The 24,728-nt window shown below is 44.6% G+C and overlaps 3 protein-coding genes across 3 annotated transcripts; 1 reads left to right on the top strand and 2 right to left on the bottom strand.

Annotated features, from left to right (window-relative positions):
- Nucleotides 1-1,314: 1,314 nt before the first annotated feature.
- LOC131470351 (ceroid-lipofuscinosis neuronal protein 6-like) lies at nt 1,315-5,424 on the top strand. Its single transcript, XM_058646119.1, has 8 exons — nt 1,315-1,498; nt 1,694-1,778; nt 1,898-1,996; nt 2,586-2,774; nt 2,846-2,901; nt 3,468-3,593; nt 4,740-4,868; nt 4,943-5,424. The coding sequence occupies exons 1-8, from the start codon at nt 1,437-1,439 to the stop codon at nt 5,100-5,102; spliced, it is 906 nt and encodes a 301-aa protein (XP_058502102.1). The 5' UTR covers nt 1,315-1,436; the 3' UTR covers nt 5,103-5,424.
- A 422-nt stretch (nt 5,425-5,846) lies between these two features.
- calml4b (calmodulin-like 4b) lies at nt 5,847-9,058 on the bottom strand. Its single transcript, XM_058646079.1, has 5 exons — nt 9,032-9,058; nt 8,916-8,946; nt 7,454-7,594; nt 6,471-6,659; nt 5,847-6,106 (listed from the first exon to the last, which is right to left on the bottom strand). Exons 1-5 carry the CDS (start codon nt 9,032-9,034, stop codon nt 6,009-6,011), a joined length of 462 nt encoding a protein of 153 aa, XP_058502062.1. The 5' UTR covers nt 9,035-9,058; the 3' UTR covers nt 5,847-6,008.
- A 6,299-nt stretch (nt 9,059-15,357) lies between these two features.
- rxfp3.3b (relaxin family peptide receptor 3.3b) lies at nt 15,358-17,244 on the bottom strand. The gene has a single exon (XM_058644415.1). It carries the CDS (start codon nt 17,119-17,121, stop codon nt 15,913-15,915), a length of 1,209 nt encoding a protein of 402 aa, XP_058500398.1. The 5' UTR covers nt 17,122-17,244; the 3' UTR covers nt 15,358-15,912.
- Nucleotides 17,245-24,728: the final 7,484 nt, after the last annotated feature.

Here is a 24,728-nt window from a genome sequence, read left to right as displayed (position 1 = left end):
TCATTTCTGTTTCCTGTCCTGCTGACTGAGCTTATGCAGCTGCCTGCCATCATGTGGCGAAGGAAGGTACTGCATGAAAATGAACGAATCACTCACTGAGACGACTCATTATTCCAGAGTCATATAAAAGATTAGTTCATATTGAACGAATCGTTCACGAACGACACATCACTAACAGACTGACGCGGCTACGCATGTCTGTGCTAACTCAACGGAAACAAAACGATTAGTGATGAATCTCAGAGGAGATGAGTTAGATCCTCATACACTGCTCTGTCTGTGTATGAGGATCTAACTCATGTTATGTGAGGTCTGCTCCGAGATGTTTGAGTCATTGTTGGACCTTGAACCTGGAATCTGAATCATCTACAAGTTCATGGAAGTCAAAAAGGTGTAAAACAAAACTAATAAGTCCAGCACATTTAAAGAGGAACTACACCTTTACTTTACTTTAGCGTAAGCAGGAGGCTCAGGTGACAGGACACAGATACAAAGGAAGACAAACGTCACTACCAATAAAAAAGGAATGTGTACAAACATGAAAATAAAACCTAAAACAAATAAAAGACTCGATGTCGACATCACTTTGAAAGCACGTCCATAAAAATGGGTTTTTATAGTAAAGTCACTGATTGTGCCGACCTTATCTCCTCAGGCAGCTCGTTCCAAAGTCGAGGGACTGCGTTGTGTGTCTGAATGTAAAGAATCCACCAGATCAGACGCCTCCCTGTGGCCGCAGCCTGCACAGCAACACGCACACAAACTGCTCACTCTCCCTGCACCAAAGTCAGTGAGTTTACATCACAGCACACAGGAGCTGATGATTCACTGTTGCCTCAGTTAAGAAGTTGATGTGCTATTCTGTGATGTTGGTGTTTCAAATCTTTCATATTCAGATTGACCTCAGTGACACAAAGTGACCACACGAGGCAGCAGTGGACCAGCAGCTCTTTGGTGTGGGAGACTGAGTGGTTTACAAACTTTGATTTCCAGTTGGAAAAGTCTGTGTGACAGTGAACATGAACGTGTTCTTAACATGAGTGTTGTTCTGTGAGTGTGGCAGCCATGTTCTCTCTCTCTCTCTCTCTCTCTCTCTCCCTCTCTCTCTCACTCTCTCCCTCTCTCTCTCTCTCTCTCTATCTCTCTATCTCCCCCCCTCTCTCTCCCCCTCTCTCTCCTATGACCCAGTTTCCTTTGAGGAAAATGAAAACATGTTATCCTGTGAAACTGAGCAGAAGCTCCTCACCGTGCCAATCTCAAACCAGATTAACGTGGTGTCATAAAACACAGAGGGGGATTATATTTATACATATTACAGGATTATCTGCTGGAAAATAAACCTGAAGCTTCACCCCTCAGTACTTTCACGGATCCGTTACAGTCCAGTTGTGAGGAAGCGACGGCGACTGCGTGTGCTGGTTAATTTCCCATCACAGATGCAAATGTCCTCCAGGAAGAATCAGAGCTCAGCTCTGCAAACTCCAGCTTTCATGCGCAGGTTTGTCAAGTGAATGTTTCATAATGAGTTCCTGCCTGTAATGAACTGAGATGTAATTAAGCTGCAGAGATGATAACATCCCAGCTCAAGTTCCTGTTTACAACTCTCATCGTTATCCATCTGGTCACATGACTCCTCTGTCTTTCATACTTCACATACATGACATATACGTGTGTGTCTCACTGTGTCTTGCAGCTCTTCTCCTCGTTTCCACCTGGATCTCTGGCTCCGCTTCACCGTCCACAGCTGGGTCCTGGATGTGGCCCGGACTGTCGTCATGGTAACAGGATAATAACTGGATAACTGGAAAACTTTATTTACAAGTCATCCCCAAAATGTATCGTCTCTGTTGTCCATCATTTTACACAGTGATCCATCATCAGTGTCCTCTGTTTGCAGCTCGTCCTCTCAGGGGACATCTGTCCTCTGAACCGTCCTGGGTTAGCAGATTATCTCCACCTTCTCTACAACGTCACGCTCCCGTTTGTGCTCCTCAGAGTAAACCACACACACGTTCACATGTTCACACGTTCACACACGTTCACACGTTCAGTCACACACGTTCACACGTTCAGTCACACACGTTCACACACGTTTTCACACGTTCTCACACACATTCACACGTTTTCACACGTTTACACACATTTTCACACGTTCACACACGTTCACACACATTCGTTCACACACGTCTACACGTTCACACGCGTTCACACACGTTCACACACGTTCACACACGTTTTCACACGTTCTCACACACATTCACACGTTCACTCACGTTCACACGTTCACACACGTTCACACACGTTTTCACACGTTTACACACGTTCTCACACGTTCACACACGTTCACACACATTCGTTCACACACGTCTACACGTTCACACGCGTTCACACACGTTCACACACGTTCACACACATTCACACGTTCTCACACGTTCACACACGTTCACACACGTTCACACACGTTCACACTTCACACACGTTCGATCACACACGTTCACACCTTCACACACGTTCACATGAAGATTTTGTTCCGTTTTGTTTCTCTTTTCAGTTTGTGGTCAAAACATCTGCTTTTTTTGTCGCAGATGCTGGAGCGCAGCCCCAGGACGCTGCCCCCAGTGGTCGTCCGCCTCGGCATCGTTGCAGTCGCCATGGGCACCAGCTTCCACCTGGTGGCGGACTCCGTCACCCGTCGCCTCCTGCTGGTTGGCTACCAGCTGCCGCTGTCTGTCAGGGAGAACCCGGTCATGACAGAGCTCGGGCCGTCGTCTCTGGTCGGTTCTGGATTTGACGAATTTGAGGAAACGTGAACGTAAAAAGTGACGAGTCGTTTCTGTTTTCGCAGGTCGACGCCTTCGAGCTTCTGTTTCACTACGACGACGCGCTCGGTCATGTGATGTGGTAAGATAGGACGTCTTCACCTTTTTACGACAAGCTGGAGAAATAAGTTACAGAAGATGACTGGGGGGCGGAGCTTAGACCAGAGGGCTGTTAGAAAAAGGGGTGGAACAGGTTTCTACAGAAGCCTAAATGGACAAACCAACCTTTTTTGTAGCATTGCTAATTACTAAAACAAATTACAAAACGGTACGGTAGCCTAAATGAACACTTGCTACACAGTTTCCAGTGTCGCCATCAGCGGTCACTAAATCTTGCACACTGGATGAACATTCCTGAAAGAAAGTTACATACAAATTTTGCAGCATTGCTAATAACTAGCATTACAAAATAAATGTGTTGCTAACGTTACAATCGTTACATATCTTACAAAAAACTGAATGATTGTTGGTGGCGGAGCTTTGACACGTGGGGGACAGGAGGGGGCGGGATTTGTCCAATACATTCTGTTAAAGTGTTTCCTGCTATTGCTAACTGTTCCACACTTACTGCCTTAAACGAAATGTAATGTCTGTTTATATTTGTGTACTTTATAAATATACTTTATACTCTTTTCTACTGTTTTCCAGGTCTGTCCCTCTCTTCCTCGTCCTGTTGCTCTTCTTCAGTGGTTCTTTCTGTCACAGGACACATGAGCAGAAGCTGCTGCCCCCTGCTGCCTGGATGCTACTCGCTCCCAACGCTGCCTACTACTGGTCAGACTATGTTACTGCAGTGGGAACATGTGTTTCTCTCTCACTGCTGTTGCTGCTTCTGCTGTTGATGATGATGATGATGATGATGATGTGTGACACACACAAACTCGCCATGATTTGATTCAACTGATGGATCAATTATTCAATCACAAAAGACAGAAAGAGTTATAAAAAGTCATATAAGGACACAGTAGGTGATAGAGTGAAAAATTAAAAAGTAGAATATCTAACTCAACATTTATAAGGAAAAATGAATGAGTATGAATGAATGAATGAATGGATGAATGAATCAAAATAAATAAAATAGAATTAAATCAAATCACATTAAAATGAATGTGACCTGGGGGTCACTGCAATATGAGATAAAATTGATATGACGCCATTTTTCCCCCCGATGAACTGATGAACTGATGAACAGTCATCACTGAGGGTTAATTAAAACATCAACACTGTTCTGTCCTCAGTGTTTCATTTCACCTGAAACTATAATTAGGCTAATGAACAACACAGCAGCAGCTGAGCCTGTGTGTGTGTGTGCGTGTGTGTGTGTGTGTGTGCGCATGTGTGTGCGTGTGCGTGTGTGTCACAGTAATAATTGATCAGTGAGTTCTCAGGTGTTTTGCTCAGTGTGAGGAGAACAGTGACAACCTCGTGTTTCTGGACAATGATGATAAATATCAGACGGACACTTTTTCTTCTGTTCTCATCCATTCATTCATTCATTCATTCATTCATTTGTTTGTGTCTGTGTTTAATAAGCCACCTTGTTTGAAAGCTTTATTCACTGTCAAAATCAATTTTTTGTACACATATATACATATATATGCACTTATATGTGTGTACATATACACACACATACTGTATATAAATGTGTGTATATGTATATACACACGTATACATATACATACGTATATAAGTATACATGTGTATAATAAATACTGTGTGCTGAATGAATTAAGAGTAAATGAGAAAAATCCACCGATGATTTAATAACTCAAATAAGTTCCTGTGATTTTTCAGATGATCTGGTTTCTTAAAACAAATAAATCTTTCAAACTGAATCATTTTAGTTTGTGAACAAAAACAAAGAAGTTTGAGGACGTCATGGTTTCCACAGTTTAACAAACATTTTATGGACCAAAACAGGTACCTGATCACTGAGGGACAGACCTTCATCATCTTCATCTTCACCTGCTTTGCAATGACAGCCACGGTGATGCACCAGAGGAGGCGGGGCTTTGTGCCCGACGTGAACGGCGTCTTCATGCTCTCCAGGTGAAGCTTTGGTTCCGCTCACATTAATATTTCAACAAACAAACAGAGGCTCTGATGTTTCTCTGGTTCCACAGTTTCTCTGGCGCCCTCTTGCTGCTGGTGGTGTGGGTGACATGTCTGTGGGACGACCCGGCCTTGAGGAAGAGACACCCTGGACTCATCTATGTCCCTCAGCCTCGCGTGGTCTTCACCCTGCACCTCCACCAGGTCAAACCCGCATTAAACCCCAACTAAACCTTGGTGATGAAACACCGAAAAAAAATTCATAAAGTACAGGGAATAAATAAAAGTGCTGCACAATGGCTCAGTAGCGCCCCCGTAGGTGAAACCCGGTAGGACAAAGCCAAAATGGAGTTGCAACAAATTTCACAAAACTTGATGGAAACAACCAACCGGAAGTCAGCCATTTTGAATAGAATTTGGTGTCCATCTTGGTGATTTGCACGTTCTCAAAAATGAACAAACTTTGTTCATTAATCGTAACGACATAAAAAAGTGTCTCGATTTGTATGAGACACGTTTGAGATGAACAGTTTTCAAAAGGTCTCGTGAGATATCCAGAGTTCCAACTATACATAAACTTATTTATATTGTTTTACAAACAAAACACATATCTGTGTATCGATCATATATTCACATCTTTGTGACTTTTCCAACAGAAAACACTCACTCTCCCACACCAAAGCCCAGAGAAAATCAGTGATTTTAGCTCACGGGGACACAGGAGCTGCTGGTCCTCTGCGCCCTCGTGTGGTCACTTTGTGTCACTGAGGTCAATCTGAACGGAGGATTTCAAACACAGAAGTGACAAAATAAGACATTTGAACTTAGTGATGGATGCAGCAGTGGATCAACAGCTCCTGTGTGTGATGTTAAAATCACTGGTTTTCTCTATGGGCTTTGGTGTGGGAGAGTGAGTGTTTACACACTTCTGTTTCTGTCTCACAGTGAAATAAAGACGTGAAGATGTTCTTAAAATATTGTAGACATAAAGTGACACAGATTTTATTTAGTTGAGTCTCAAATCAAAAAACTGAATGATCCCAATAACACTGGAAAAACTGAGCCAACACAACAGAGACGTGTTTCATTAAACATCATAAAAACATGGTGATGTCAGCGATGATGTCAGCGATGATGTCAGCGCTTCACAGACGAACGCGTCACTGCTTTAGCAAACTGCTCACAGTGGACGCGGCCGTCCGCCCCGACGCCCGCCTCCTTCAGCAGCTCGTCCACTGAAAACAGACACACGGCTGTCAATCAAAGTCCGGACAGTGAAGGTTTTATAAACCACTCACTCTCCCACACCAGACTCCATCACAGCACGCAGGAGTGGTTGATCCACCGCTGCCTCCATCACTAACTTCAAATGTGTTTTGTAAAATTCTGTGTTTGAAAATCTTTGTTCAGATTGACTTCAGTGACACAAAGTGACCACACGAGGCAGCAGAGGACCAGCAGCTGATTACTGATTTTCCTTTGAGTTAAAGTCAAGAAAACATGAAGAAATCCCTTAAAGTTGTAAACTGATAACATTTAACTGTAAAGGATTTAACGCCGGATTAAATCAGATTAAATCAGATTAAAATCGTTCCTCACCTTCCTTGTGGGTCAGCTTCTCTCCGTGGCCGGTGAGCGTCGCTCGCAGCTCGGACGCTCGGACGAAGCCTTTCTGCTCCTTGTCGGCCATCCTCAGGGCCTCCAGGATCTCCTCCTCTGGCGCCTCCTGCTGGAGCTGCTGGTGCATGATAGTCAGGAAGGTGGAAAAGTCCAGCTCTCCGCTGCGATCTGTGAAGACAGCGAGACAGAGACAGAGACAGAGAGACAGAGAGACAGAGAGAGACATTTGACCTTTCATTGGGCCAATACAGTCGTGTGTAATTTGAGAGAAACAGATAAGACACAAGTTTATGGGTCTCTGTAGGAGAAATGAGGTCAGTGCAGGTGGACGACTTAGAGAGGCGGGGGAGGGAGGGGAGGGAGGGGGAGGGCACTGTAATATCACACGGTGAATATGAAATAAGTTGTTCAAACAGCAAAAGCAATAAAGTGGAATGTAAAGAGCGACTGAGAGATAAACCAGAGACAGTTTACACACGTTAAACAAACTGTGACGCACTTAATTACAGAGATCCTTCAGACTGACTCACACATGCATTATACTGAGATGACAGCGGCGGCACGCACACACGCACACACACACACACACACACGCACACACACACACACACACACACACACGCACGCACACACGGATATATGGCGATAAAAGCAGAATAACATCCACGTGGTCAGAGAAACTTTCATCGAGACCTTCAGGACGGGAGACACTGAGACACTGCAGAAGACACTGAGACACTGCAGAAGACACTGAGACACTGAATAAGACACTGAGCCTCTAGATGGCGGTAACGTGTGCATTTATTAAACGTTAAAAGACTTTTAATTAGGTTTCTGTATACCGGTGTTTGTTTGCTGGTCGATGAATCAGTTTATCAGTGAATTGTGAATCCGTGATGTGTCTGCTGAAGAAAAAAAAACACGAAACATTCTTCTGTGGTAATAAAGGTGAGCACGTGTACCTATGCTGTGGCTCAGCAGGTGGCGCTGGACCTCAGAGTGGGTGGGGCTTGAGCCGAGGCAGCGCATCACAGTGATCAGCTCCTGGGCTCCGATCTTCCCTTTGCGTTGTCGGTCGTAGAGAGAGAAACACTCTTTGAACTCTGCAGCAACGACACACAAGAGCAGGGGCTACGCGGTGGTGCAGTGGCTGGCATTGTTGCCTTACTGCTTCATCTCACTCTGAAACAAACTTTTCCAGCAGGAAACATGAAGTTTGTAAACAACTCACTCTCCCACACCAAAGTCCATAGAGAAAACTGTGATTTTAGCTCACAGTGACACAGGAGCTGCTGGTCCTCTGCTGCCTCGTCAGTGATGGAGGCAGCAGAGGACCAACAACTCCTGTGTGTGTGTGTGTGTGTGTGTGTGTGAGATGTTAAAATCAATGATTTTCTCTATGGGCTTTGGTGTGGGAGAGTGAGTGATTTACCATCAGCAGTTTCTGATTTAATTTTGGCCAAGTAACATTACAGCCTATAAATAGATTTTGGGATTATGAGTAAATTTTGGGATTGTATGTAGAATTTGGGATTATAAATAGAATTTGGGATTATAAATAGAATTTGGGATTATATGTACATTTTGGGATTATAAATAGATTTGGGGATTATATGTAGATTTGGGGATTATAAATAGATTTTGAAACTATCAGTAGGATTTTTAAGTCTTTTTAATTGATCTACAGTTGGACATTGTTGGCTTTGGTTCTTGTGTTGGGCGTCATGCTCATGTCTCAGTGACGACACTCTCTGATCACTGACCACTGATCACTGACCACTGACCAGTGATCAGTGACCACTGTGATCAGTGACCACTGTGATCAGTGACCAGTGATCACTGGTCAATGGCCGTCAGTCTGTTGACGTCGCATTTTAGTATCGTTCAGCTGAACCTCGTCAAACACCAGATATCAGGAACTATCGCTGATGGAAAAGCAAAAGAAACGTGCCGGGATTGTGATGGAAAAGCATGTTATATTCTATCCAAGCAAAGTTTGCCGATACCCCACTGGTAGATTCTTTTTTTATTGCCATCTTATATTTTCTGGTTTTTGTGTATGTGGAGGTTGTTTCTTTTTGTAGTTTTTATATGTTTGTTTACTTCTATGTTTATTTGTGCAAAGAAATAAACCAAACCCAAAAACTAAAACCATCTATTCAAAGTTGTGTATGACATCTATCCTTTTAAACTTATTTTTAGACCCTTAGAGGAGAAAAATGTGAAATGTTCAAAGCAGCTGAGCCGCAGAATAAGGCCCCAGTTCTTCATCAAACAATGAACGTCTGAGTTTAATCACACGAGTGAGTGAGTGAGTGAGTCCTGGAGGTCGACGCGTGAAAAACACAGAAACATGAGCGTAATGAAGGTGTTCACACACAGAACAACTCCATTAACTGAGCTGTGATCATGAATGAGTCTTACCATTAATCTGATCCTGGGTCAGGAACTTGGCCTGTGACAGAACAGATGGAACAACACGAGTGAGGCAGTGAAATCTGGATGACAGCATGAAACACAAAAAAATGAAATGTTCTCACCATTGTGGCTGTGAGTGACTGAGTGAGTGACTGAGTTGACGGCAGGTGTGAGAGCTGCGGGCTCGTCCTCCACTCAGGAACCTGATCCAGGCGGATGAAAGATGAGGACAGAGATGGAAATGGACAGAGGAGCAGGACGTCTCCATGTCGAGGGACGGACAGTGTGTGTGTGTGTGTGTGCGTGTCACAGAACAAACTGTGAAGACACATTTAAACTCCATGTTTTTGTACTGAACATCGCCAGAGCAGGAGCAGCACCATGCTAGTGGAAACGTTACTTAAACTGTGCTATGGTGTGGCGAGTAGAGCCGGTGGAAATACGCCAAAAGTGTGGTACGTGTAGCACCAGTGCCCTGGACCGAGTTCCAGTGCTCTCCAGACCTGTGACCAACTTGTGATACATTTTTCCTTTCACCACAACCTGTCTTGGCAGATAGCCACACATCTTTGAGTCTGTCAGAGAGTTCTTTTCTCTCCTCATGTTTGTTTATTGTGTGATCTGTTGTGTTTCTCAAATCTTAACCTTCAAGTCTCAAGTCTTAACCTTCAAGTCTCAAGTCTTAACCTTCAGTTCTCAAGCCTTAACCTTCAACTCTCGAATCTTAACCTTCATGTCTCAAGTCCTGTAACGGGTCAGGGTAGGACCCAAATGCAGCACACGTAGGCAGACAGACAGTCGGTAATGACTTTTATTCTTCACCTTTTCAATGGACAGTTCAAAGACGGCACAATTGTGCAAACTTGCTTCATGGGATGCAGCTGGTGATCCCTGTGGCTGAAGCAGCAAACAGACTCTGAGGAAATGGACCTGAGGCTGAGCTGTTCCGTCACAGCAATCAGACTGAAGACAGGCGGGGAGCAGGCGGAATCCGTAGTCAGGGGCGGAAGGCTGGGTCGATCACCAGAACAGAAACAGAGCAGACAGGTCATGGACAGGCAGGGTCGCAACAGGGGAATCTGTCCAAAAAACGCGGGGGAGACTAGCGAAAAAGACATATAACAATCTAGCAGTGACTGCATGGTGGAGAGGAGTATATATAGTGGGCTGATTAGTGATCAGGGGCAGCTGCTGTGAACAGGTGAGTGGAGTTGAGCTGATGAGGAGGGAGTGGCTGATGAGGAGGGAGTGGCTGGTGGGTGAGTGAGGAGAAGGAGGGGCTGGTGAGCTGAGGTGAATGAGATGACAGAGAGAATATCATGACAAGTCTTCAAGTCTCAAGCATTAACCTTCAAGTCTCAAGCATTAACCTTCAAGTCTCAAGTCTTAACCTTCAAGTCTCAAGTCTTAACCTTCAAGTCTCAAGCATTAACTTTCAAGCCTCAAGCCTTAACCTCCAAGTCTCAAGTCTCAACCTTCAAATCTCGGGTCTTAACCTTCAAGTCTCAGGTCTTAACCTTCAAGTCTCAGGTCTTAACCTTCAAGTCTCAGGTCTTAACCTTCAAGTCTCGAGTCTTAACCTTCAAGTCTCAAGCCTTAACCTTCAAGTCTCAAGTCTTAACCTTCAAGTCTTAAGTCTTAACCTTCAAGTCTTAAGTCTTAACCTTCAAGTCTCAAGCATTAACCTTCAAGCCTCAAGCCTTAACCTTCAAGTCTCAAGTCTTAACCTTCAAGTCTCGAGTCTTAACCTTCAAGTTCTAACCTATAAGTCTCGAGTCTTAACCTTCACGTCTCAAGCATTAACCTTCAAGTCCTGAGTCTTAACCTCCAAGTCTCAAGTCTTAACCTCCAAGTCTCAAGTCTTAACCTTCAAGTCTCGAGTCTTAACCTTCAAGTCTCAAGCATTAACCTTCAAGTCTCATGTCTTAACCTTCAAGTCTCGAGTCTTAACCTTCAAGTCTCAAGCCTTAACCTTCAAGTCTCAAGCATTAACCTTCAAGTCTCAAGTCTTAACCTTCAAGTCTCAAGCCTTAACCTTCAAGTCTCAAGTCTTAACCTTCAAGTCTTAAGTCTTAACCTTCAAGTCTTAAGTCTTAACCTTCAGGTCTCAAGCATTAACCTTCAAGCCTCAAGCCTTAACCTTCAAGTCTCAAGTCTTAACCTTCAAGTCTCGAGTCTTAACCTTCAAGTTCTAACCTATAAGTCTCGAGTCTTAACCTTCACGTCTCAAGCATTAACCTTCAAGTCCTGAGTCTTAACCTCCAAGTCTCAAGTCTTAACCTCCAAGTCTCAAGTCTTAACCTTCAAGTCTCGAGTCTTAACCTTCAAGTCTCAAGCATTAACCTTCAAGTCTCATGTCTTAACCTTCAAGTCTCGAGTCTTAACCTTCAAGTCTCAAGCCTTAACCTTCAAGTCTCAAGCATTAACCTTCAAGTCTCAAGTCTTAACCTTCAAGTCTCAAGCCTTAACCTTCAAGTCTCAAGTCTTAACCTTCAAGTCTTAGGTCTTAACCTTCAAGTCTCAAGCCTTAACCTTCAAGTCTCAAGTCTTAACCTTCAAGTCTCGAGTCTTAACCTTCAAGTTCTAACCTATAAGTCTCGAGTCTTAACCTTCACGTCTCAAGCATTAACCTTCAAGTCCTGAGTCTTAACCTCCAAGTCTCAAGTCTTAACCTCCAAGTCTCAAGTCTTAACCTTCAAGTCTCGAGTCTTAACCTTCAAGTCTCAAGCATTAACCTTCAAGTCTCATGTCTTAACCTTCAAGTCTCGAGTCTTAACCTTCAAGTCTCAAGCCTTAACCTTCAAGTCTCAAGCATTAACCTTCAAGTCTCAAGTCTTAACCTTCAAGTCTCAAGCCTTAACCTTCAAGTCTCAAGTCTTAACCTTCAAGTCTTAGGTCTTAACCTTCAAGTCTCAAGTCTTAACCTTCAAGTCTTAAGTCTTAACCTTCAAGTCTCAAGCATTAACCTTCATCTCAAGCCTTAACCTTCAAGTATCAAGTCTTAACCTTCATGTCTCGAGTCTTAACCTTCAAGTCTTAACCTTCACGTCTCAAGCCTTAACCTTCACGTCTCAAGCATTAACCTTCAAGTCCTGAATGTTGACCTTCAAGTCTCAAGTCTTAACTTTTAAGTTTCTACCTACCTACCTACATAATTTCCTTCCCTCTGTCCTAACTGACAATGTAGCTTCCTTCTTCCCCCCCTTCCCTCCTACATAACGACCTTCCTTCCTTCCTTCCTTCCTTCTTACAAAACAGGTAAAGTAACTATACACAGGTAAAGTAACGAGAAACAGGTGAAGTAACTATAAACAGGTAGAGTAACTAGAAACAGGTGAAGTAACTATAAACAGATAAAGTAACTAGAAACAGGTAACGTAACTAGAAACAGGTAAAGTAACTAGAAACAGGTAAAGTAACTATAAACAGGTGAAGTAACTAGAAACAGGTAAAGTAACTATAAACAGGTAAAGTAATGAGAAACAGGTAAAGTAACTATAAACATGTAAAGTAACTATAAACAGATAAAGTAATGAGAAACAGGTGAAGTAACTATAAACAGGTAAAGTAACGAGAAACAGGTGAAGTAACTAGAAACAGGTAAAGTAACTATAAACAGGTGAAGTAACTATAAACAGGTAAAGTAACTATAAACAGGTGAAGTAACTATAAACAGGTGAAGTAACTATAAACAGGTAAAGTAATGAGAAACAGGTAAAGTAACTATAAACGGGTAAAGTAATGAGAAACAGGTGAAGTAACTATAAACAGATAAAGTAACTATAAACAGGTGAAGTAACTATAAACAGGTAAAGAAACTAGAAACAGGTAAAGTAACTATAAACAGGTAAAGTAACGAGAAACAGGTAAAGTAACTATAAACAGGTAAAGTAACTAGAAACAGGTGAAGTAACTATAAACAGGTAAAGTAACTATAAACAGGTGAAGTAACTATAAACAGGTGAAGTAACTATAAACAGGTGAAGTAACTATAAACAGGTAAAGTAATGAGAAACAGGTGAAGTAACTATAAACAGGTAAAGTAACTAGAAACAGGTAAAGTAACTAGAAACAGGTAAAGTAACTAGAAACAGGTCAAGTAACTAGAAACAGGTGAAGTAACTATAAACAGGTGAAGTAACTATAAACAGGTAAAGTAACTATAAACAGGTAAAGTAACGAGAAACAGGTGAAGTAACTATAAACAGGTAAAGTAACTATATGTGCATCACAACTGTGATGTTTTTGAAGTTTCAGTTTCAGACTGGTTTGCAAACACGATCTCACAGTGAAGCAGTCGCTGTCATGTCCTGTTAGCTGCGCTTCAAGCGTGGAAAAACCCATCAGCCCCGAGGTTTTCACTCATCTTCTCAGAACTCTGGAACCGTCCTGCGATGATTAACGCTGACATCTCTGTCTGTTCTCACTGAGCGGAAATGTGGATTTATGGATGGGTTGAAAAGTTCACTCTCCCACACAACACTCCAGAGAGAGTCAGTGATTTTAGCTCGCAAGGACACAGGAGCTGCTGGTCCTCTGCTGCCTCGTGTGGTCACTTTGTGTCACTGACGTCAATCTCAACAAAGGATTTCAAACACAGAAGTAACAAAACAACACATTTGAAGTGAGTGATGGAGGCAACAGTGGATCAACAGCTCCTGTGTGTGTGACGCTAAAATCACTGAGTTTCTCTGTGGGCTTTGGTGTGGGAGAGTGAGTGAGAAGTGAGACTTTTAGAATGACAAAAACCTCTGTCTCACAGTGAGATAAAGTCAGTGAACACGTTCTTCTGCTGCTGCTGCTGCTGCTGCTGCTGATGATGGATGCACAGATGATGAAGCTCCGGCCTGGAGGATCAGCCACGTCGTCGCCGTCTTCCATCTGCTGCTTTGGTTGTTGTCAGTCAGTCACTTCAGGGCGTCGCCGCTGTGTTGCCTTTGCCCTCACAAACACCGATTATCAGGCTCACCATCGCCAACAAACACAGCTCATCCTGGGCGTCGTCCTGTCTGTCTGTGGTGAAATGGTCTCACTGTGAAGTCACTGTGTTTGCAGAAGAACGTGGATTCACCCTGTATACGACTTACTTTGTTTTATTTTTATGAGACTACAATGGTCCGACATGTGAGCTCCACCCACACGATGTCACTCACTGGTTTATTATGCTGCTGTTCTGACGACACCAGTGAAGCATAAGACGCAAAAAGACACATGATGACTCATAACGAAGACTCAAAAAGACAAGTCAAGTCTGTTAATGACCCAACAAAGACAGAAATAAAGACAGCGATAACACAGCAATAAAGATTCAAAAAGATTCAAAGGTCCAAAAAAAAAGAATTCCAATAAAGAATAAAAAATACTTTGATAGTGACTCAGAAAACCAATTTATGACTCAAAATAAAGTTTGGCAGGACTCAACATGTACAATAAAGACTCATGGGATTCTGAGTATGACTCAGGAAGAGCAACACGGACTCAAAAAGGCAGAAAAGTCTGCAATAATTAGTCAAAACAAACTCAAAAACACTAATATAACATTGAAAAGACTCCAGAGACTCGGAGTGTGATTCAAAATGACAAATAAAGATTTAAAAAGACTCTGACAACGACTCAGAAAAGGGTTTCTAATGATTCAAATTGTATATTAAGGACTCAAAAATATGAATAAAGTCTGGACCAAGTCCTTAAAAACTAAGGAGAAGTGGACGATGCAGAGTTAATCCTTCAGGGGGCAGTGTTGAGACAGCAGAGGAATTCACATGTGTGAAGTGTCTCATAACTTTTGTCAATGTTAATGGAGGCGAGTGTGTGTGCGTGTGCGCGTGTGCGTGTGCGCGTGTGCGTGTGTGTGTTAGACAGGAAACTGAAGTTTGTAAAACACTCACTCTCCCACACCAAAGCCCATAGAAAAAATCAGCCATTCTAGCTCACAGGGACACAGGAGCTGTTGGTCCTCTGCTGCCTCATGTGGTCACTCTGTGTCACTGAGGTCAATCTGAATGAAAGACTTAAAATGCCAAATTTACAAAATCAGACATTAGAACTTAGTGATGGAGGCAGCAGTGGATCAACATCGTGTGTGTGTGTGTGTGTGTGTGTGTGATGTTAAAATCACGGATTTTCTCTGTGGACTTTGGTGCAGGAGAGTGAGTGGTTTACAAACCTCAGTTTCCTGTTGGAAAAGTCTGTTTCACAGTGAGATAAAAACAGTTTCTGTGTTCTTAAAAGTGAACATATTTTAAAAACACACAAGGACGTGTTTTTTAGGGGGTAAAAAAACAAAAAACCCAGACAGTTGTAAATTGAAAAGTTTAAACATGTGTGATCTCGAGACATAAACAGCACTCTGTACGAGCTCACCTGTCACACAGAGCTAAACATTTACACACACACACACTTTATGTCCCCTCAAAGATGCATGGACCTGACAGCTGGACACGCCCACTCTCACTGGAACTCGTTTATTCTGCTGACATTGATTTTCTTCTCTTTTTTTTACATTCACGGACTCAAAGCTTGTACATGTTTACACTTCAGCCACAGCAAACGTCAACAACACTGCACAGATGATGTTTAGAGCAGCAGCAGGAGCAGCAGGAGCAGGAGCAGCAGGAGCAGCAGGAGCAGGAGCAGCAGGGGCAGCAGGAGCAGGACGAGGAGAACCGGGAGCGGGCTGAACACGTGACATCCATTTATATCGAGAAAACAACAAAAAAAGCAGGCAAATAATCCTTCATCTTTACACAAGCAAACAAACAAACTACAGCGTCACGGCAGCAGCAGCAGCAGCAGCTGCAGGGTGGTTTTTACGCATCGTGCCCTGCATGGCGCGCACTTTACGCACGACTGTGCGCATTTCCCCCTCTCTCCTTTAATGTTTCACACATGTCAAAACAAATGTCATATTCATAAATGATTAAAAATCCCTTTGATGCAAAGTCAGAAAACACGACATCAAGCTGAAGCCTCTCCAGGAAGTCCCGGTGGCACGTGCACATGTTCACCTCTGCAGCGCCTCCGTGTCGCACTGGTCCGTTAACACCGACAGTCTGCAGTTCTCCGTCTCCACGTTGTTGAGCGGGATCACCACCTGCGTGTCGTCCGGCTCCGCTCTCACCGTCCCGGAGAAGGGGCGCAGGTGGCAGGTGTTGGCGCCGCTCGGGGACGAGATCCTCCAGAACAGGTCCTTCATCTTCTTCCTGAACTCGCGGCGCATGAGGCAGTAGAGCACCGGGTTCAGGCAGCTGTTGGTGTGCGCCAGGCACACGGTCACCGGGTGCACGTACGTGTGCACCATGTAGTACGTCTTATCCCAGTTGACCACGTTGAATTTGACCAGCACGCCCCACAGGGTGATGGCGTGGTTGGGCATCCAGCAGATGAAGAAGGAGAGGACGACGATGGTGACGGAGCGCGTGACCCGGGACCTGCGCTTCACCTGGTTGTTGTTCATGCTGCGCAGGCGGACGAAGCGCAGCAGCAGCAGGTAGCACACGGTGACGATGAGCATGGGGAACACGAAGGCCACCAGGATCTTCTGCAGGTGATACAGCGCCAGCCACGACTGACCGTCCGGGAAGCCCAGCAGACACAGCCGCTCCCCGGCCACGCTCTTCACCGTGGAGAAGATCGCGGTGGGCAGAGTGGCCACAGTGGCCGAGACCCAGAGCGCCGCGATCACCCAGCGCACCGGGCACACCCGCCGCCGGGTCCGGTCCTTCAGCGCCGACGCCACGGACCAGTAGCGGGTGACGCTCATGGCGGTGAGGAAGAAGACGCTGGCGTACATGTTCATCACGGTCACGGACAGGATGATCTTACACATGGCGTTTCCAAAGGGCCAGCTGAAGTCCAGCGCCATGTCCACGGCCCAGAAGGGCAGAGTCAGCACGAACTGGAAGTCCGTCACCGCCAGGTTGAGGATGAACAGGTTGATGCTGGAGCGCTTCCTCCGGCCGCGGCGCGCCTTCATCAGGAAGAACACCAGCAGGTTCCCGACCAGCCCGGCGGCGCACACCACCGAGTACACGAGGGAGATGAGGATGCGCAGCGTCGGGGAGCCGTCCGCCGGCACGTCGATGTCGTCCAGGCTGCTGAAGCGGTTCTGCTCCGCGGCAGACCGGTTCCACGAGGACGTGGCGTTGTGGTTCCACATCTCCGCCATCCTGTCCGGTGAAAGACGCGAACCGTATCCCGCAGCAGCGCGCATCACGTCGTGCGCTTCCGGAGAGGAGACGCTTCCAGTGCGGCGAGGTGCGCGCAGCCCGCGCGGCTCATTGTCGCTCCGCGCGCGGCTCTGTGGTCCCGGAGCTCTCCTTTTCCCGCCGCTGGTCACCGGTTCACTGCTGAGTCCTCGCGCGCGCGGCTCACTTTAAGCCTCGGCTGGTGCTCGAGGAGGAGCTCGTGCCCGACTGGGGACTGTCGCGTAATGTCGGGAAGAGAGAGAGGGAGAGAGAGAGAGAGAGAGAGAGAGACAGGGCCGGTCACAAGGATGGAACTGCCCCAGGGAATCCCCCTTCCACCACCTGTGTGTGAATAAGTGAGTTTAAAGGGATAGTCTGGTTGTAAGAACACACTTCACAAAACCTCCCACTGTCCCTGCACCAGCTGTTGATCCACTGCTGCCTCCATCACTAAGTTCACGTCTTATTTTGTGACTTGTGTGTTGAAGTGATTGAGGATGTGAAGAAGCTAAAATATCAAGTTGCAGTTAAATAAAAGCAGTAAAACAATAAAGCGACCGCAGGTTGGACAATGAACTTATTGTGAAGTCCATAAAAAGGTTTGAATGAGGAAGTCGACGATGGAATAAAACCAGATTCAGCTCATGTGACATTCAATTATAATCTATATGTTGTTGTGTGTATGTTCATTTAAAGGAAGTGCGACAGAGAATGAGTTTTTCTTGCTTTCTAAACCGCTCACTCTCCCACACCAAAGTCCAGAGGATCACAGGAGTTGTTGATCCACCGCTGCCTCCATTCATCAGTTCAAATGTCTTATTTAGTGACTTTGTGTTTGAAATGAACTTCAGTGACACAAAGTGACCACACGAGGCAGCAGAGAACCAGCAGCTCCTGAGTCCCTGTGAGCTAAAATCACTGATTTTCTCCATGGACTTTGGTGTGGGAGAGTGAGTGTTTTACAAACGTCAGTTTGCAGTTGGTAAAGATAAAGACATGAACATATAAGTTTCATGTTGTCACTGAAACATCGCATCATCAAACCACTGGGAGAGATTAACACGCAATAATACAAGAGGTTTTTCTGAAGACCAGGGATTTTCAAACGTGTGTGAAAACACCGTGACCTTGTGGTGTGTGTTAGCGCTGCGTAAACTCCACCGTCTGCAACCTGCTGAGTCATGAAATCACTGTGTCCTCGTCTCCGGGGAAATCTGCTGAGAGAGAGAGACAAAACAGAGACACAGTCTCAATGTCTCATACTGATATAAAACACTCTGATAATCATCACCACGTCCATCTCTTCTTCTCTCATTCTGAACTCTGACATCTGATGGAACAAGGTTCTGTTTTTAACGGAAAAAAATCCAGGTCTGATTCGACGAGATTTTTTTTCAGAGTTTCTCACTCACTCACACACACACACACACGCACCCACACACACGTTCGACATTCATGACTTGAGGGGACATTGCATTGACTTACATTCATTTCTTGGAGACTTACTCTAACCTTAACCACAATTACTACTGGCCTAATCCTAATCCTAACCCTAACCCTAACCCTAATGTAACTGTCTTTGAGACAGATTTCATTGTTATAAACTGGAGTTCTTTAAGTGTTAACATTAATAAATAGGAGACAAAAGGGGCTGTACATTTATGCATAAGTGAATAAAATTATGTCTGTTTAATAATTTTAATGTCACTTAAATACCTTGAAGTAAGGTCATTTTATTTTGAAGTGCATGCTCACATGACTGGGGTCAGTTTGAGGTTAAACTGAGGGATTGTGGGTCAGAAGCGGGAACACTGTCATGGAGACATGAGGTTAAGATTTCGTAAGTTTCTGCACTGTGTTCAAGAGGCGCACACGGTAATTATACTCATATTAATTGTTATATGTATTTAATTTTTGGTTTGTTAAAATAAGCCTCAATGGACTTATATGGACTTTTATGTTTGTATTCATAGTTTTCACGGTGTCTTATGATTTATTGATGTCGACGGCGAAGGAGAAGAAAATAAACAGAAAATCAAGACAGCTGTACGAATCGTGGCCTTTTGTTGAACCTGTGTAGCTACACCTAACCTCAACCTAACCATGAAACATATCTTCACCTTAAAATGTAGTAATTTACGTTATGGGGACTTGCTTTTTGTCCCCACAAGGAGGACAAGTCCCCATAATGTGACTGTGTAAACAGGTTTTGGTCCCCACAACATTAGTAATACCTGGTACACTCACGCACACACACACTCACTCACACACACACACACACACACACACACACACGCACGCACACACACTCACGCACACACACACACACACACACACACACACACACACTCACACACACACTCACACACACTCACACACTCACACACACACACACACACACACACACACACACACACACACGCACGCACGCACACACACACACACACACACTCACACACACTCACGCACACACACACTCACTCACACACACACTCACACACTCACACACACACACACACACACTCACACACACACACACACACACACACACACACACACACACACACACTCACACACACACACTCACTCACACACACTCACTCACACACACACTCACACACTCACACACACACACACACACACACACACACACGCACACACACACACACACTCACTCACACACACTCACGCACACACACACTCACTCACACACACACACACTCACGCACACACACACACACACACTCACGCACACACACACTCACTCACACACACACACACTCACGCACACACACACACACACACACACACACACACACTCACACACACACACACTCACACACACTCACACACTCACACACACACACACACACACACTCACACACTCACACACACACACACACACACACACACACACACTCACACACACACACACTCACACACACACACACACACTCACACACACTCACACACACACACACTCACACACACACACACACACTCACACACTCACACACACACACACACACACACACACTCACACACACACACACTCACACACACACACACACACTCACACACTCACACACACACACACACGCACACACACACACACACACACACACACACACACACACTCACACACACACACACACACATATTTCCATAAATACATTTTTATAAAGTTTAGATCTGTAATTAAATGTGAACATAGGAGCGACTTCACACTTCATGTTGATCACAGTTTAGTTGAACGATTGTGGGTTAGTTTATGCCATAACCAGTGCAAGAATTGATTCACTTGGAATTAGAATATGGTAATTGACACCTAAGGACCTTGGGGGTGTGGCTTATTTGTTTATTTATAAGGATTCCCACTGCTCTAAAGTAGGGCATTTCACTTCAAACTCAGTCTGGTTTTTAGCAGGAGCAGAAGAAGTAAAGTTAAGTCAGCGTTTTCTCCTTTAACTCTTCAAACACAGAGCATTTCTGCTGCTATGTTAAAACGTAGAAACAGAGGCGTTGAAAGCGTGCAGCTTATATCCTGGTTTGCAGCTAAAGGCAATCTGATGAAATTATTACAGTTATTTTTTTCCCCATTTTCACCAACTGCATAAAAACACCTCAGATTTGATTGAATGTACTTTATTTCTTTAGCCTTTACGATAACCCACAGGTGACTGAAGTGCTTTACAAAATAAAAGCATGACAGACATGTGGCATCAAAAACAGACTTCATGATTCACATAAATCAAAGCATGAAAACACACAAGAATAAAAGTGAATTCAAAGAAATAAAAGAAATAAAAGATTTTACGCAATCTTTTTTCGAGTTCTGTTTTTACAAGATTTGATTTTCAGGTTTTTTTTTTTTTTCTTATGTTCGACTCGATCTGTGACAAGTTACCACCACGTTTCACCTTAGGAGGCGCTGTAGAGCCCTGTTTTCACCATTCCCACTTAGCACCCTTTTATTTATTCATTTTTTTGTATTTTAAATGAGAGGAGTCTCACGATAAACCTTCCCAGGTTTTAATCCTACGTTATCTGCATCAAACCGGATTAAACTGGATTAGCACGCGTCGCCCCCTGTGTTCACACTCAGTCAACAGATTTCTTGTCTCTCACGTCAACGCACAATAAAGGTCTTATGAGATCATTTGGGATAAAAGTCATTTTTTGTCCGTTCCACTCGTGTGAAATCACGTCAGATTTCCTTCAGATTAGAAAACCCTGTTGTTTGCTGTTCAGGTTTTTATCTTGTCCTCAGTCTGTGTCTGTCCCGTCGTCCACGCTGTCTGGGTGATTCTGAATTTGTCACCTTTTTCATTTTCGTGTGTCCAACTGTGAAGTCTGGAACATTCATGGTTGGTCCTCTTATCAGTATAATCTATGTAATCTGCTCAGATTGGAGCCGTCACTGATCTGGTCTCAGACTGTCTGAAAGTGGACATGGTGTCTCGTGAAGACTCCAGAGACAGAGATGATGAGTGGGAGTGAGAGAAACTGAGGACGTGAGACGACTTCCAGCTCCTGCAGCTGACGTCACGCAACCTATATAACACCAGACCCGTGGTTCTCAAACTGTGGTACGTAGAGCTTCCTCTGGTGGTACTTGGAGAGTTTGATGAGACATCACTGCAGGAAGGAGTGCTGTGACGCGGCATAACATACAGACATAAACATAGAGAAGAAAGTGTCTTAAGGACAGACCGTCCATGTTGTCCTCTTTGTGACTCCCAGGTACGAGTACCACAATCTTGTTTCTCGTCTTTAAATCCACTTTATTCTTATGTTTCTTCTCGTCTCAGTTTATTGTCCACGTGTTGTTTTACGATTAAAGGTGAGACAGATTTCACTGAATCAAAATAGAAAAACTCTCCAAGTACCACCAGAGGAAGCTCTACGTACCACAGTTTGAGAACCACGGGTCTGGTATACAGGTGTTATATAGGTTGCGTGACGTCAGCTGCAGGAGCTGGAAGTTGTCTCACGTCCTCAGTCCTCACATGTTAAAATGTCCTCACATGTAAAAATGTCCTCACATATAAAATGCATGTGTCTGTCTCGTTTGTCTCGCAGTAAATCTGTGAAATCTGTCTCACTTTTAATCGTAAAACAACACGTGACAATAAACTGAGACGAGAAGAAACATAAAAATAAAGTGGATTTAAAAAGAGATAAAGACGGACAATTAAAGTTAGATAATAAAAGTAAAGTGCATGGACGAGCGAGACAAAGGTCGGCCAGCAGAAGGAGATCAGCAGATAATTGTCCTCCTGAGAGCAGAAGACGCTGAATAAGCACAAGAGTTTGACATCGATGATTTTAATGATGCGTTTCCTTCTTTTAGAAAATCAGCCTCTGAGCCTGGAGTCAAAAACAATGTGAGGGACGTCCTGGTCACATGATCTGTGATCGGTGTCACGTCCTGGTCACATGATCTGTGATCGGTGTCACGTCCTGGTCACATGATCTGTGATCGGTATCACGTCCTGGTCACATGATCTGTGATCGGTATCACGTCCTGGTCACATGATCTGTGATCGGTGTCACGTCCTGGTCACATGATCTGTGATCAGTATCACGTCCTGGTCACATGATCTGTGATCAGTATCACGTCCTGGTCACATGATCTGTGATCTGTATCACGTCCTGGTCACATGATCTGTGATCTGTATCACGTCCTGGTCACATGATGTGTGATCGGTATCACGTCCTGGTCACATGATCTGTGATCGGTATCACGTCCTGGTCACATGATCTGTGATCGGTATCACGTCCTGGTCACATGATCTGTGATCGGTATCACGTCCTGGTCACATGATCTGTGATCGGTATCACGTCCTGGTCACATGATCTGTGATCGGTATCACGTCCTGGTCACATGATCTGTGATCAGTATCACGTCCTGGTCACATGATCTGTGATCAGTATCACGTCCTGGTCACATGATCTGTGATCTGTATCACGTCCTGGTCACATGATCTGTGATCTGTATCACGTCCTGGTCACATGATCTGTGATCGGTATCACGTCCTGGTCACATGATCTGTGATCGGTATCACGTCCTGGTCACATGATCTGTGATCAGTATCACGTCCTGGTCACATGATCTGTGATCAGTATCACGTCCTGGTCACATGATCTGTGATCAGTATCACGTCCTGGTCACATGATCTGTGATCTGTATCACGTCCTGGTCACATGATCTGTGATCTGTATCACGTCCTGGTCACATGATCTGTGATCAGTATCACGTCCTGGTCACATGATCTGTGATCAGTATCACGTCCTGGTCACATGATCTGTGATCGGTGTCACGTCCTGGTCACATGATCTGTGATCAGTATCACGTCCTGGTCACATGATCTGTGATCAGTATCACGTCCTGGTCACATGATCTGTGATCGGTGTCACGTCCTGGTCACATGATCTGTGATCTGTATCACGTCCTGGTCACATGATCTGTGATCGGTGTCACGTCCTGGTCACATGATCTGTGATCAGTATCACGTCCTGGTCACATGATCTGTGATCGGTGTCACGTCCTGGTCACATGATCTGTGATCAGTATCACGTCCTGGTCACATGATCTGTGATCGGTATCACGTCCTGGTCACATGATCTGTGATCGGTGTCACGTCTTGGTCACATGATGTGATCTGTATCACGTCCTGGTCACATGATCTGTGATCAGTATCACGTCCTGGTCACATGATGTGATCTGTATCACGTCCTGGTCACATGATCTGTGATCAGTATCACGTCCTGGTCACATGATGTGATCTGTATCACGTCCTGGTCACATGATGTGATCAGTATCACGTCCTGGTCACATGATCTGTGATCTGTATCACGTCCTGGTCACATGATGTGATCAGTATCACGTCCTGGTCACATGACCACTGTTGTGTTTTAGTAACATTGATTTATTCAGCTCAGGCTTCTGTCAGGACTCCTTGTGTCCTTGTGTCTTTGAGTCTTGCTGGAGTTGTTGTTTTTTGTGTCCTAAAACTATCTGACTGGTTTATTTCAGGTGATGAGTGAAGGTTACGTGAGGACAAGTCCCGAGGACACGACTCTGCCGCTGCTGTCTCCCCCCGTTTGGCCTCTTTTCTCACTTCCAGCTTCTTCCATTTGCACTCGCCTCCTGTGGGAGAGAATCCTCGGTCACTGAAGTTTGGGCTCCCTCCTCGGCTCGTGCGGTTTCCTGCCGGGGCGCCAGGTTTGATCTCTCACCTGCGGGGACGACTTCTTCATCCACACGATCGCTCTGGTGCGACGAGTCAACGACACTTCAAATGCTGCTTTGAAATGTGGAGCTCATTTTACTCGCTGTCGTTCACCGCTGGACGTTTGTTTTTATTTATTTATTTCGGTCATGACATTTAGATCACTCGTCACATAACAGTGCAGTTCACACAATATACATAACCGAAAGGGAAAGCGGGAGAAGCAAGGCTTAACTAGTCCCGCCCCCATTATCATCATACATTTCATTTCCTCTTTTTTTTTTTATGACATTTTGACAGAGAAAACATGTTTCAGCATCAGGTAGCACTCAGAGATATAGTCTCGCTCTAGACAGTCAACCATGTGTGTCTGTACATGTGTCCATGATGTTCCGTCA

The sequence above is a fragment of the Solea solea genome, chromosome 12 (genome assembly GCF_958295425.1).
Source record: "Solea solea chromosome 12, fSolSol10.1, whole genome shotgun sequence".
Taxonomy (NCBI): domain Eukaryota; kingdom Metazoa; phylum Chordata; class Actinopteri; order Pleuronectiformes; family Soleidae; genus Solea; species Solea solea.
Note: the sequence above shows the minus strand (reverse complement) of the source record. Positions and strands in the feature narration are given on the sequence as shown.